A 15,480-nucleotide genomic window follows, 5' to 3' on the forward strand; every position below is an offset into this window, starting at 1 on the left:
GATGGCATTGCTTGAGTTATTGGTGTTGCAAAGAATCGCACCACCATACGAGAATGGGAAAACCAATCAGCTCAAAGCAAACACTGTTTCCATGCAAATACGACATTTTTGAAGTACAAGAGATACACAGATCCTGTTGCTGGTTACCAGTATATAAAGAGAGATTGCGGACCAGATCAAGTCGCTGTCGCCAGTGATCCCCTAGGACGCTAACACGCACGATGGCACGTCTGAGCCTGTTTGCCCTCGCCCTTCTCCTCGTCGCCGGCCAGTGCCGTGCGGAAGGTAAAGAACTCCTTTCTGTTTTGTTCCATCATTTAAGTTTCTATTTCCTCGACTAAAACTTTGTTGCTCCTATTTGTGTGAATTACAGGTTTGTTTGAAGATGGTCAAGAGTACCAATACAGTTATCTTACCTTCACCACGTCCGGCGTTCGTGAACCGACTCCCTCTGGCTCCTCCTTTGGCATCCGCGGTAACTTGCTTATCCAGAAACAAGCCGGAGAAGCTATTGTCAAGGTACACAAATACAAACAAAACTTTATTTTTTCTTATTAGTACTTACCATGATTTTTCATTGGCGAATAGCTTTCGGATGTGACTTTGGGTATGCACAATGGACCCGACTCACTTCTCTCGACTGTCAAGTTCTTGAAGAAGCCCGAGTTGGTTACGTTGGAGAAACCCTTCAAAATTTCGTTCTTGAATGGAAAGGTAAACTCCGATGAAAATATAATGTGGTATTTTGTGTTAAAATGAAATTGCTGCTGTTTTCAGATCACTGGATTCGATGCTGACGCTTCGGATGCCGAATGGTCAATCAACATCAAGAAGGCTTTGGCTACCAAGTTGCAAATGGATGTCGTTGCCGGAGAGATTGGCAAAGGAGACACCGCGTTCTTGCGTACTGTTGAGGTATAAACATATACTCATACACTATTAGTTTGTAGTTGAAACGTTACATTAACGATTACGGGACTTACATTAGGACACCGTTATGGGCACCTGTAATACCACCTACTCTTTCGGAGGCTCCGAGAAGGGTCGTCTGATGTTGATTAAGCAGCGTACCCAAAGCGAATGCACCAACGTCCCCCGTATGGGCCACAACAGCTTTGGCGCCACAAACTGTGCTGGTAAATCCCAAGATGAGCTCGTTGCCACCACCCAGCTTTACTACCAGCTTAGCCGCGGATCCAGCAGCAACACTGCCAAGGCTCACATCATCTCATCCTTTGGCTACCAGGTTCTGCAATGGCACCCACCTGCAGGATCTCCCTTCTACAACTTGGCCAAGTACGAATACCTTGTTTCACTTTGCGCATCTTTGATGTGTTAGTATCAATTGAATGTTCGTTCTTCCATGAAACAGTACCACTTTGGTACTTAAGTCTTCCGGGCCAATTGCTAAGCCAATCTCCGCTTCTGGCTTGACCAAGCACTACGGCAGTCTCCGTTACACTCTTAAGCGCCCGATTCCGACTCCAGAGGATCTTGATTTGGCTCGTGAAGAAGACTTCTTGCACCCCGAGGAGCCCCAATCCCAGCAAGCTCTGCGCGCTAAGGTAAAAAAATACATAAGGAATTTCAGCCTTTAATGATTTGTAATTTAAATTTTCCTATGTCATGTTAGGCTGTTCCCGTCTTGACTAAGTTGAAGGAAGTCATCGGATCAGGTGCTCTTAATGATGAAACCCTCTTGGATCCCACTACCATGGCCGCCATTCAGCTTTTCCAAGCCATGAGTTTGGAAAGTTTGCAAGCTGTTTGGAAGAATGTAGCAAATGACGAGGAGCTCAAGTATTTCATTTAATCAATTTTAAACGGAATCAACTGGTGTAGGAATTAAGAATTCTTGTTAACGGTTTGTTTTATTTGTTAGAAACCTGTTTAATGAGATCCTCCCAACTACTGGTACAAATCCTGCTGCCTTGATGGTCAAGGAATTGATTCTAAGTGGCAAACTGTCTGATATGGAAGCCCGCCGTATGGTTGCTTTCCTACCCTACTACCTGCGCATGCCCTCTGAGAAATTGTTGACCTCATGGGAAGATCTGCTGAAGGAGAGCCCCAGCATTAAAACCAAGTATGAATGAGTTACCTCTCAAATGTTGAGCTTAGCTAAACTATTGTTCTGAATCAGGGAACTGAGAGGTGCGATCGCTTTGGCTTTCGGTCATCTCATTGGCATCACCTGCAGTGCCAACAGACTTCGTCCTTGCAAAACTGACACTATCAACAAGTACACTCGCATGTCGTACGAAGCTTTCAAATCGGCCAAGACCCACCCCGAGATGATTGTTGCCCTGAGCACGCTGCGCAACACCAATTTGATTCCCGCCATCGAGCGTCTTATTCCTCACGTCAAGAGCGGCTCCGTTCCTCACGCCGTCCGCCCCCACGTCATTTTCGCTCTGCAGCCAATTGCTGCCGTTAACCGCAACAAATTCTTGTCTGCTGTCCTCCCTCTGATCCTCAATGCCACTGAAACCACCGAAATCCGAATTGCCGCCATCTCCACCCTGTTCCGTGTCCAACCCACCTTCTTGGAGCTGCAACAGTTGATCGCTGGTGCCATTTGGGAACGCAATCAGGAAGTGCTTAACTTCATGATGACCACCTTCCGCGTAAGAAGACTACTAATTTCTAATCAGAATAATTTGAAAGCTAACGGTATTCATTCAATTGTAGAACTACGCCGATTCCAAGAATCCCTGCGTCAAACCCATCGCCAATCAGTTGCAGTTGTTGTTGCGTCGTGTCGCCCACATCAAAACTAACTTCTTCCGTTCAAGCAACCGTGTCTTCGACTTCCAGGACCAGAAATATGGTTTCGGTGGTGGTCTACAACTTGCCACCATCTACGGTGAAGAATCCCGCGCACCTCTCATCATTTCCGGACGTGCCAGTTACCGCATTTCTGAATACAGTTATGTTCCTCTTGAGATTATGATCCGTTTGGAAGGTAAAATCAAATTCTTTTCGAAAGATTACTGTAGAAAAATCATTCGTGAGTTTGTTACAGGTGTTGAGGATGCATATGTTCGTCTCTTCCGCAAACTGGACCCCAAGGACTTCAAGCTTGATACCCTGAAGGATCTTTTGCAAAAGACAATGAAGATTGTCCCTCGCCAACAGGCTCCCATGAAGATGGAAATTTTGTTGCGTTCTCAAGGATACACTTTGATGTACCGTCACATGGGAATGGAAGAAATCGTTGGTCTGATGGAAGGCAAGGGATTGGTCGAAATGATTTCTCGTGGCTTGAAAATGACTCGTAATATGGTCATGCTCGGCGGACAACATATCAGCTGGAGGGCTAACGATGCTGGTCTCCCCGTCGGTGTTGGTCTCAGCACTCCTGGATTCGCCCGTCACCAATTGGCTTACGGAAACGTCAATCAACCAACGAAGCTCGGCCGCTCCATTCTGGCTGATTTGGACGTCACTCTGCAGGTGGTCACTTACATGGTCGCTTACAACCCGCTCGGCGTCTCCCAGGGAATCATCAAGGCTCGTGGATCCCGCATCCATTTGCCCGCTAACCTTTTGGTTGGTTTCTCGCCTGCTGACAGCCAAGTTGAAATCAAAATGAATACCCCCACCGAAGAGAAACCCTTGTCTTACTTGTTCAGCAGCAATACCGTTACTTTCATGTGGGGCAAAGATGACTCCAAAGCCCTTTCCTACCTTAAGGACACCTGCTCAGAATGCGAATCTAAAGCTTTAGTAACCCGTGGCGAACAGTTCCGCAAAGGTATTTGAACCATTTAAACTGCCTTTTTCCAATGACATTTGAAGACAAACTTTGCTTTCGTTGTTAGGTCAAGTTATTCGCGAAAACATCAACGAAATTTTGGGTATGGAATCTCACGTCGAAGTTTACAACTGCGAAACCTACACGGGCAAAGCCTCAATCGCCAAGGTGATGTATGAATCATTCAAGCCATCTGAAATCAACTCGCACGGCAGCGTACCCGGTTTCTTGGTCATGGGATTCATGCAAATGCGCAACTACTTCTACCAGTACCCACCCACTGGCGCTTGTTCCATGAAGGCCGTTTTACACAGAACTCAAGTAAAGCCGGCTGAAGCTATCGAGATTAAGCTCAAGATGGATTCCGCTGTACCATCTGGAAAGAAGGCCGCCCCAGGCAGAAGTTTCAGCAATGTTAAGGGAGCCATCACTTTGTTGGGCACCCCTGAGCGCAAATGGAACGTCGAAGTCAATGTCGAGAGTGAGCCTTTCAATGTCAAATCTCAAGGTCGCTGTAAAAATTGCCCGTCTCGCAAACCGCGAACTTAACGTTCCCAACCGCGCTCTCTGCGTTAACGTCAAAACTGCTTGGGCTGCTTTGCCAGAGGACATTTTCGAAACTCCATCATCCATCGAGCCTTCCGTTCAACGTGAAGTTTCTTTCGTTTGGGGAGAGGCTCCCGCTGACCAGTGCCCTAAAGCTAATGCCAAGGATATCTCCACGATTTTGATCAAGGTTCAGGGTAACATCACCGAAGCTCAACGAGAAGCCGCCACCAGCCGCAACACCTATCCTTATGATCGTTGCGATTTGGACCGCACCGATGCCGGCCGTTCTGGAATTGTTGGTCCGATGACTCAGGTAATGATGGAGTTTCTGTCGATATCTTGATCTTTAACCGTGCAAAGCATAACTTTGGCTAATAGGCGACGGGTTGTAATTCTTTTTATTTGATCAGGCTTGTTACGAAGCTGTTCTTCACTACGCTACTCCTCGCAGCTACGTTTTGGACATCCAATACGCCAACATGTCTCCCCGTGGTCAGATGGCTCTTCTCCGTATCGACACCATGCTAAAGGCCTCCTTGTTGCCCTATTGGAGCATGCATGCCCCGCATGGTCCTGCTGCCAGCGCCAAGAAAGTTGCCGGTGCCGGCCACATTGAATTGAAAATGGATGTTAACGAAGATGACGTTGACTTGCATGTCCACACTGATTTGATGCACAGTCACTACGAGAACGTCGATGTCTTGAAGAACTTGGGTATGGCTTTGCGTAACGCCCGTCTGCCCATGTCTCAAATGTTCGCCATCAAGGCTGGTTTCGTAGGTATTTGCGACGTCGCTCCCAAAGCGGTTGTCACCTTCGATAATGTGACCATGAGCACTGACCTCCCCACTTGCTACACGCTCATCTCGGCTGACTGTTCACCCACCCCTCGCTACGCTGTTTTTGCCAAGAAAACTACTGGCCCATCTCTTCCGTTGGCTGTCAAGATCTACGCCGGTGGCCACACTCTCGAACTGAACCCCGTCTCCAGCGGAGTGGAAGTTAAGGCTAACGAAAAGGTTGTCAAGGTCGACAATAACAAGCCCTACGTCTTGAGCGACAAGGACAACGTGATCCAGTACATCGTCGTTAGCAAGATTGGTGCCCGATACTTTGTCCAGGTTCCAGTTCTGAAGTTGACCTTCCGTTATACTGGTGATGACATCACCAGCATGATCCCTGCCACTCATCGCTCTCAACATTGCGGTCTGTGCGGTGATTACAACGGCCAATTTTCTCGCGAATTAGTCAGCCCATCCGGTTGCAATGTAAAAGATGCCACCGATTTGGCCAGGTCCTACGTCTTGAGAGACAACAAATGCAAGGAGAACATCCCAACTCCTCCTTGTGTTGCTGAACCTTTGAGCATTGGTGAGAGAAAGACCCGATCCGTCGGAATTGTTGGTCTTATGGATAAATTTATCCGTTCTTAAACTGAACATAATCCGTCAGTGAAATGCTCGTTGCTTTACAACTGACGAGTCGACAATTCCTTTCTTCGGCAATTTTTTTTTCTCCATTCAATTTTCGACTTTCTCGTGGAACTCTACAGTTCAAGGTCGACGATCCTTTTGAGTTTAGTTGACCCTATGTGTTTAACTGTTCTCAGAATTGACTACCTGAATACAATAAATCAGGAATTTACTGGTGATGTTTTACCATTTTTGTGTTCCTTAGTTTGTATTGGGTTAGCTATCTCACGTAGGTTTGTCACCTATGTATCCTTTTACAAAGGAGTTCAAGAGATCCTGTACAGTCCTCTAATGGCAATCTATTTTCCAGTAATTAAGGCACCACCCACATAGAAACCGAGCTTGAACCCACCTGCTTCTACCCTCTCCCTAAAAAAATTACGAAAAAAGCCTCAAATAACGCGAAAAATAGGGGGAAAAAATTGCTTCATCAGCGGTAAAACATTTGCGTGATATTCAAAAGCTCTGTTGTTCAAATCCCAGCGGAATTATGATTATACGTATATACATAGTGAGTGAGTGAGTGAGTGGCTGTATTTTGCCCGTGGCTCGTTGCTTTATAGCAGACGAATTTCTTGCAGGAAATGAAATTGCTATTTATTTTCAAAATAAACGGACAACCATCGAAAAAGAGTTGACTTAAAAAAAAAAGTGGGTCAAACGGCGTTCCGTTCAGTAGAAATTCATGGTTCATCAGAATATCATATCTTAGCTTGCATAGCCATCTAGCGGTCAATTCGTCACTTGAAGGAGGGATTTAATAGATGACGCCTTTAAGGGAGGAGGAATCTACCTAACTATTGTTGATCGATTGTTAGGTCGATTTCGATCGCCATTGTACAGTTAATGGGGTCGCGCATTGGAAGTATATGCGTGTATTTCGATGGGTCGCGTATATTGTACTTCACACGTGAAGTACTCCAACTGTCAAAAGTAGCTATTGCACTTCACGCAGCGTTGCCAAATTGTACAAACTAGGGGCCCTCACTCCGTTCAGGAAGTTCCCGATAGAGTACGGCTAGCGCTCGGCCCTGCGCTAATCGGGGAGTTTTTTAGTTGATCCGGTGCGGGGATAATCTTAATCGGGGAAGAGATTTCGGTGCTCGGTGCGGTGATATCGGTGATCCGTGCCTTCCCCGATTATCAATGAATAGTGATCTAAATTGGCAGTTGCCCTACGGCCAACAAGAAAAAAATGTGACCCAAGTCACGTGATTCTCGTTGGCCTATCAGAACTCAAGGTCACTGGTAAGACTAACCCCCTATGGCTGTAGCAGTGCTATCGGTGCAGCACCGATTATAGCACCGTTCCGCACCGAAAAAAGAAATCCCCACACCGAACTTCCCCGATTCATTTTAATCGGGGAAGCTTAGCAGTGTCCCCGATTAGAATGTGATCGGGGCCGAGCCCTAGGTACGGCCTGGTCGCCAATTCGCCCTAATATCTCGGAAACCGTTTGCTTTTCCGGCAAAACAGACTCCGTATGCATGTCCTATGAGGCGTGCGCTGATCATCAACGCCTTCATCCCGCCTTCCCACTTTTGTCAAAATCGGCAAAAAACGACATCTCATGAAATTTTGGTTTTCTCTTTAGACTAGCCGTTTAAAAAATTAACGAAAACAGTTCTGTTAGCGCACCAACTTCATTTATGGTTTTTAACATGTAAATGAAAAACTATAAGACCAATAGAAAAATAAACCTGATTTCCGTGATTTTCATTCAATTCTGAATCTAAATCATGTATTTTAAGCCAAATTTGAAATTTGGCCAAAAATGAAAAAGTGGGAAGGGTATAGCCTTTCCACTTTTGTCAAAATCGGCCAAAAATGACATCTCTTGAAATTCTTCAAAAATCAGACGGCATAATCGAAATTGAACGCTGATTTCGATTTAGTCATTGGTTTTCTCTTTAGACTAGCCGTTAAAAAATTAACGAAAACAGTTCTGTTAGCGCACCAACTTCATTTATGGTTTTTAACATGTAAATGAAAAACTATAAGACCAATAGAAAAATAAACCTGATTTCCGTGATTTTCATTCAATTCTGAATCTAAATCATGTATTTTAAGCCAAATTTGAAATTTGGCCAAAAATGAAAAAGTGGGAAGGGTATAGCCTTTCCACTTTTGTCAAAATCGGCCAAAAATGACATCTCTTGAAATTCTTCAAAAATCAGACGGCATAATCGAAATTGAACGCTGATTTCGATTTAGTCATTGGTTTTCTCTTTAGACTAGCCGTTAAAAAATTAACGAAAACAGTTCTGTTAGCGCACCAACTTCATTTATGGTTTTTAACATGTAAATGAAAAACTATAAGACCAATAGAAAAATAAACCTGATTTCCGTGATTTTCATTCAATTCTGAATCTAAATCATGTATTTTAAGCCAATTTTGAAATTTGGCCAAAAATGAAAAAGTGGGAAGGGTATAGCCTTTCCACTTTTGTCAAAATCGGCCAAAAATGACATCTCTTGAAATTCTTCAAAAATCAGACGGCATAATCGAAATTGAACGCTGATTTCGATTTAGTCATTGGTTTTCTCTTTAGACTAGCCGTTTAAAAAATTAACGAAAACAGTTCTGTTAGCGCACCAACTTCATTTATGGTTTTTAACATGTAAATGAAAAACTATAAGACCAATAGAAAAATTAACCTGATTTCCGTGATTTTCATTCAATTCTGAATCTAAATCATGTATTTTAAGCCAAATTTGAAATTTGGCCAAAAATGAAAAAGTGGGAAGGGTATAGCCTTTCCACTTTTGTCAAAATCGGCCAAAAATGACATCTCTTGAAATTCTCCAAAAATCAGACGGCATAATCGAAATTGAACGCTGATTTTGATTTAGTCATTGTTTTTCTCTTTAGACTAGCCGTTTAAAAAATTAACGAAAACAGTTCTGTTAGCGCACCAACTTCATTTATGGTTTTTAACATGTAAATGAAAAACTATAAGACCAATAGAAAAATTAACCTGATTTCCGTGATTTTCATTCAATTCTGAATCTAAATCATGTATTTTAAGCCAAATTTGAAATTTGGCCAAAAATGAAAAAGTGGGAAGGGTATAGCCTTTCCACTTTTGTCAAAATCGGCCAAAAATGACATCTCTTGAAATTCTTCAAAAATCAGACGGCATAATCGAAATTGAACGCTGATTTCGATTTAGTCATTGGTTTTCTCTTTAGACTAGCCGTTTAAAAAATTAACGAAAACAGTTCTGTTAGCGCACCAACTTCATTTATGGTTTTTAACATGTAAATGAAAAACTATAAGACCAATAGAAAAATAAACCTGATTTCCGTGATTTTCATTCAATTCTGAATCTAAATCATGTATTTTAAGCCAAATTTGAAATTTGGCCAAAAATGAAAAAGTGGGAAGGGTATAGCCTTTCCACTTTTGTCAAAATCGGCCAAAAATGACATCTCTTGAAATTCTTCAAAAATCAGACGGCATAATCGAAATTGAACGCTGATTTCGATTTAGTCATTGGTTTTCTCTTTAGACTAGCCGTTTAAAAAATTAACGAAAACAGTTCTGTTAGCGCACCAACTTCATTTATGGTTTTTAACATGTAAATGAAAAACTATAAGACCAATAGAAAAATAAACCTGATTTCCGTGATTTTCATTCAATTCTGAATCTAAATCATGTATTTTAAGCCAAATTTGAAATTTGGCCAAAAATGAAAAAGTGGGAAGGGTATAGCCTTTCCACTTTTGTCAAAATCGGCCAAAAATGACATCTCTTGAAATTCTTCAAAAATCAGACGGCATAATCGAAATTGAACGCTGATTTCGATTTAGTCATTGGTTTTCTCTTTAGACTAGCCGTTTAAAAAATTAACGAAAACAGTTCTGTTAGCGCACCAACTTCATTTATGGTTTTTAACATGTAAATGAAAAACTATAAGACCAATAGAAAAATAAACCTGATTTCCGTGATTTTCATTCAATTCTGAATCTAAATCATGTATTTTAAGCCAAATTTGAAATTTGGCCAAAAATGAAAAAGTGGGAAGGGTATAGCCTTTCCACTTTTGTCAAAATCGGCCAAAAATGACATCTCTTGAAATTCTTCAAAAATCAGACGGCATAATCGAAATTGAACGCTGATTTCGATTTAGTCATTGGTTTTCTCTTTAGACTAGCCGTTTAAAAATTAACGAAAACAGTTCTGTTAGCGCACCAACTTCATTTATGGTTTTTAACATGTAAATGAAAAACTATAAGACCAATAGAAAAATAAACCTGATTTCCGTGATTTTCATTCAATTCTGAATCTAAATCATGTATTTTAAGCCAAATTTGAAATTTGGCCAAAAATGAAAAAGTGGGAAGGGTATAGCCTTTCCACTTTTGTCAAAATCGGCCAAAAATGACATCTCTTGAAATTCTTCAAAAATCAGACGGCATAATCGAAATTGAACGCTGATTTCGATTTAGTCATTGGTTTTCTCTTTAGACTAGCCGTTTAAAAAATTAACGAAAACAGTTCTGTTAGCGCACCAACTTCATTTATGGTTTTTAACATGTAAATGAAAAACTATAAGACCAATAGAAAAATAAACCTGATTTCCGTGATTTTCATTCAATTCTGAATCTAAATCATGTATTTTAAGCCAAATTTGAAATTTGGCCAAAAATGAAAAAGTGGGAAGGGTATAGCCTTTCCACTTTTGTCAAAATCGGCCAAAAATGACATCTCTTGAAATTCTTCAAAAATCAGACGGCATAATCGAAATTGAACGCTGATTTCGATTTAGTCATTGGTTTTTCTCTTTAGACTAGCCGTTTAAAAAATTAACGAAAACAGTTCTGTTAGCGCACCAACTTCATTTATGGTTTTTAACATGTAAATGAAAAACTATAAGACCAATAGAAAAATAAACCTGATTTCCGTGATTTTCATTCAATTCTGAATCTAAATCATGTATTTTAAGCCAAATTTGAAATTTGGCCAAAAATGAAAAAGTGGGAAGGGTATAGCCTTTCCACTTTTGTCAAAATCGGCCAAAAATGACATCTCTTGAAATTCTTCAAAAATCAGACGGCATAATCGAAATTGAACGCTGATTTCGATTTAGTCATTGGTTTTCTCTTTAGACTAGCCGTTTAAAAAATTAACGAAAACAGTTCTGTTAGCGCACCAACTTCATTTATGGTTTTTAACATGTAAATGAAAAACTATAAGACCAATAGAAAAATAAACCTGATTTCCGTGATTTTCATTCAATTCTGAATCTAAATCATGTATTTTAAGCCAAATTTGAAATTTGGCCAAAAATGAAAAAGTGGGAAGGGTATAGCCTTTCCACTTTTGTCAAAATCGGCCAAAAATGACATCTCTTGAAATTCTTCAAAATCAGACGGCATAATCGAAATTACGCTTTTTTGGTTTTTTTTAAAAAAGCCGAAAAAAAAAAAAAAAAAAAAATTTTTTTAACAAAAAATTTATTTAATGTTTAAAAAAAAAAAAAAAAAAAAAAAAGATGATCACTGGAAAATGACATCTCTTGAAATTCTTCAAAATCAGACGGCATAATCGAAATTGAACGCTGATTTCGATTTAGTCATTGGTTTTCTCTTTAGACTAGCCGTTTAAAAAATTAACGAAAACAGTTCTGTTAGCGCACCAACTTCATTTATGGTTTTTAACATGTAAATGAAAAACTATAAGACCAATAGAAAAATAAACCTGATTTCCGTGATTTTCATTCAATTCTGAATCTAAATCATGTATTTTAAGCCAAATTTGAAATTTGGCCAAAAATGAAAAAGTGGGAAGGGTATAGCCTTTCCACTTTTGTCAAAATCGGCCAAAAATGACATCTCTTGAAATTCTTCAAAAATCAGACGGCATAATCGAAATTGAACGCTGATTTCGATTTAGTCATTGGTTTTCTCTTTAGACTAGCCGTTTAAAAAATTAACGAAAACAGTTCTGTTAGCGCACCAACTTCATTTATGGTTTTTAACATGTAAATGAAAAACTATAAGACCAATAGAAAAATAAACCTGATTTCCGTGATTTTCATTCAATTCTGAATCTAAATCATGTATTTTAAGCCAAATTTGATATTTGGCCAAAAATGAAAAAGTGGGAAGGGTATAGCCTTTCCACTTTTGTCAAAATCGGCCAAAAATGACATCTCTTGAAATTCTCCAAAAATCAGACGGCATAATCGAAATTGAACGCTGATTTCGATTTAGTCATTGGTTTTCTCTTTAGACTAGCCGTTTAAAAAATTAACGAAAACAGTTCTGTTAGCGCACCAACTTCATTTATGGTTTTTAACATGTAAATGAAAAACTATAAGACCAATAGAAAAATAAACCTGATTTCCGTGATTTTCATTCAATTCTGAATCTAAATCATGTATTTTAAGCCAAATTTGAAATTTGGCCAAAAATGAAAAAGTGGGAAGGGTATAGCCTTTCCACTTTTGTCAAAATCGGCCAAAAATGACATCTCTTGAAATTCTCCAAAAATCAGACGGCATAATCGAAATTGAACGCTGATTTCGATTTAGTCATTGGTTTTCTCTTTAGACTAGCCGTTTAAAAAATTAACGAAAACAGTTCTGTTAGCGCACCAACTTCATTTATGGTTTTTAACATGTAAATGAAAAACTATAAGACCAATAGAAAAATAAACCTGATTTCCGTGATTTTCATTCAATTCTGAATCTAAATCATGTATTTTAAGCCAAATTTGAAATTTGGCCAAAAATGAAAAAGTGGGAAGGGTATAGCCTTTCCACTTTTGTCAAAATCGGCCAAAAATGACATCTCTTGAAATTCTTCAAAAATCAGACGGCATAATCGAAATTGAACGCTGATTTCGATTTAGTCATTGTTTTCTCTTTAGACTAGCCGTTTAAAAAATTAACGAAAACAGTTCTGTTAGCGCACCAACTTCATTTATGGTTTTTAACATGTAAATGAAAAACTATAAGACCAATAGAAAAATAAACCTGATTTCCGTGATTTTCATTCAATTCTGAATCTAAATCATGTATTTTAAGCCAAATTTGAAATTTGGCCAAAAATGAAAAAGTGGGAAGGGTATAGCCTTTCCACTTTTGTCAAAATCGGCCAAAAATGACATCTCTTGAAATTCTTCAAAAATCAGACGGCATAATCGAAATTGAACGCTGATTTCGATTTAGTCATTGGTTTTCTCTTTAGACTAGCCGTTTAAAAAATTAACGAAAACAGTTCTGTTAGCGCACCAACTTCATTTATGGTTTTTAACATGTAAATGAAAAACTATAAGACCAATAGAAAAATAAACCTGATTTCCGTGATTTTCATTCAATTCTGAATCTAAATCATGTATTTTAAGCCAAATTTGAAATTTGGCCAAAAATGAAAAAGTGGGAAGGGTATAGCCTTTCCACTTTTGTCAAAATCGGCCAAAAATGACATCTCTTGAAATTCTTCAAAAATCAGACGGCATAATCGAAATTGAACGCTGATTTCGATTTAGTCATTGGTTTTCTCTTTAGACTAGCCGTTTAAAAAATTAACGAAAACAGTTCTGTTAGCGCACCAACTTCATTTATGGTTTTTAACATGTAAATGAAAAACTATAAGACCAATAGAAAAATAAACCTGATTTCCGTGATTTTCATTCAATTCTGAATCTAAATCATGTATTTTAAGCCAAATTTGAAATTTGGCCAAAAATGAAAAAGTGGGAAGGGTATAGCCTTTCCACTTTTGTCAAAATCGGCCAAAAATGACATCTCTTGAAATTCTTCAAAAATCAGACGGCATAATCGAAATTGAACGCTGATTTTGATTTAGTCATTGGTTTTCTCTTTAGACTAGCCGTTTAAAAAATTAACGAAAACAGTTCTGTTAGCGCACCAACTTCATTTATGGTTTTTAACATGTAAATGAAAAACTATAAGACCAATAGAAAAATAAACCTGATTTCCGTGATTTTCATTCAATTCTGAATCTAAATCATGTATTTTAAGCCAAATTTGAAATTTGGCCAAAAATGAAAAAGTGGGAAGGGTATAGCCTTTCCACTTTTGTCAAAATCGGCCAAAAATGACATCTCTTGAAATTCTTCAAAAATCAGACGGCATAATCGAAATTGAACGCTGATTTCGATTTAGTCATTGGTTTTCTCTTTAGACTAGCCGTTTAAAAAATTAACGAAAACAGTTCTGTTAGCGCACCAACTTCATTTATGGTTTTTAACATGTAAATGAAAAACTATAAGACCAATAGAAAAATAAACCTGATTTCCGTGATTTTCATTCAATTCTGAATCTAAATCATGTATTTTAAGCCAAATTTGAAATTTGGCCAAAAATGAAAAAGTGGGAAGGGTATAGCCTTTCCACTTTTGTCAAAATCGGCCAAAAATGACATCTCTTGAAATTCTTCAAAAATCAGACGGCATAATCGAAATTGAACGCTGATTTCGATTTAGTCATTGGTTTTCTCTTTAGACTAGCCGTTTAAAAAATTAACGAAAACAGTTCTGTTAGCGCACCAACTTCATTTATGGTTTTTAACATGTAAATGAAAAACTATAAGACCAATAGAAAAATAAACCTGATTTCCGTGATTTTCATTCAATTCTGAATCTAAATCATGTATTTTAAGCCAAATTTGAAATTTGGCCAAAAATGAAAAAGTGGGAAGGGTATAGCCTTTCCACTTTTGTCAAAATCGGCCAAAAATGACATCTCTTGAAATTCTTCAAAAATCAGACGGCATAATCGAAATTGAACGCTGATTTCGATTTAGTCATTGGTTTTCTCTTTAGACTAGCCGTTTAAAAAATTAACGAAAACAGTTCTGTTAGCGCACCAACTTCATTTATGGTTTTTAACATGTAAATGAAAAACTATAAGACCAATAGAAAAATAAACCTGATTTCCGTGATTTTCATTCAATTCTGAATCTAAATCATGTATTTTAAGCCAAATTTGAAATTTGGCCAAAAATGAAAAAGTGGGAAGGGTATAGCCTTTCCACTTTTGTCAAAATCGGCCAAAAATGACATCTCTTGAAATTCTTCAAAAATCAGACGGCATAATCGAAATTGAACGCTGATTTCGATTTAGTCATTGGTTTTCTCTTTAGACTAGCCGTTTAAAAAATTAACGAAAACAGTTCTGTTAGCGCACCAACTTCATTTATGGTTTTTAACATGTAAATGAAAAACTATAAGACCAATAGAAAAATAAACCTGATTTCCGTGATTTTCATTCAATTCTGAATCTAAATCATGTATTTTAAGCCAAATTTGAACTTTCCAAAAATGAAAAAGTGGGAAGGGTATAAAGCCTTTCCACTTTTGTCAAAATCGGCCAAAAATGACATCTCTTGAAATTCTCCAAAAATCAGACGGCATAATCGAAATTGAACGCTGATTTCGATTTAGTCATTGGTTTTCTCTTTAGACTAGCCGTTTAAAAAATTAACGAAAACAGTTCTGTTATCGCACCAACTTCATTTATGGTTTTTAACATGTAAATGAAAAACTATAAGACCAATAGAAAAATAAACCTGATTTCCGTGATTTTCATTCAATTCTGAATCTAAATCATGTATTTTAAGCCAAATTTGAAATTTGGCCAAAAATGAAAAAGTGGGAAGGGTATAGCCTTTCCACTTTTGTCAAAATCGGCCAAAAATGACATCTCTTGAAATTCTTCAAAAATCAG

At 38.6% G+C, this 15,480-nt stretch overlaps 1 protein-coding gene across 1 annotated transcript; it reads left to right on the forward strand.

The window, feature by feature from the left end:
* Positions 1 to 132: 132 nt before the first annotated feature.
* Positions 133 to 5,950, forward strand: LOC116928002 (vitellogenin-2). Its single transcript, XM_045180640.1, is given in 14 exon segments — positions 133 to 285; positions 374 to 519; positions 589 to 714; positions 778 to 915; positions 989 to 1,296; positions 1,373 to 1,565; positions 1,634 to 1,800; positions 1,883 to 2,086; positions 2,144 to 2,627; positions 2,692 to 2,965; positions 3,026 to 3,757; positions 3,825 to 4,264; positions 4,266 to 4,619; positions 4,717 to 5,950. Coding segments are annotated over 14 exon segments (4,653 nt in total). The 5' UTR covers positions 133 to 221; the 3' UTR covers positions 5,740 to 5,950.
* The last annotated feature ends 9,530 nt before the right edge of the window (positions 5,951 to 15,480 follow it).

The sequence above is a fragment of the Daphnia magna genome, linkage group LG1 (assembly GCF_020631705.1).
Source record: "Daphnia magna isolate NIES linkage group LG1, ASM2063170v1.1, whole genome shotgun sequence".
Lineage (NCBI taxonomy): Eukaryota > Metazoa > Arthropoda > Branchiopoda > Diplostraca > Daphniidae > Daphnia > Daphnia magna.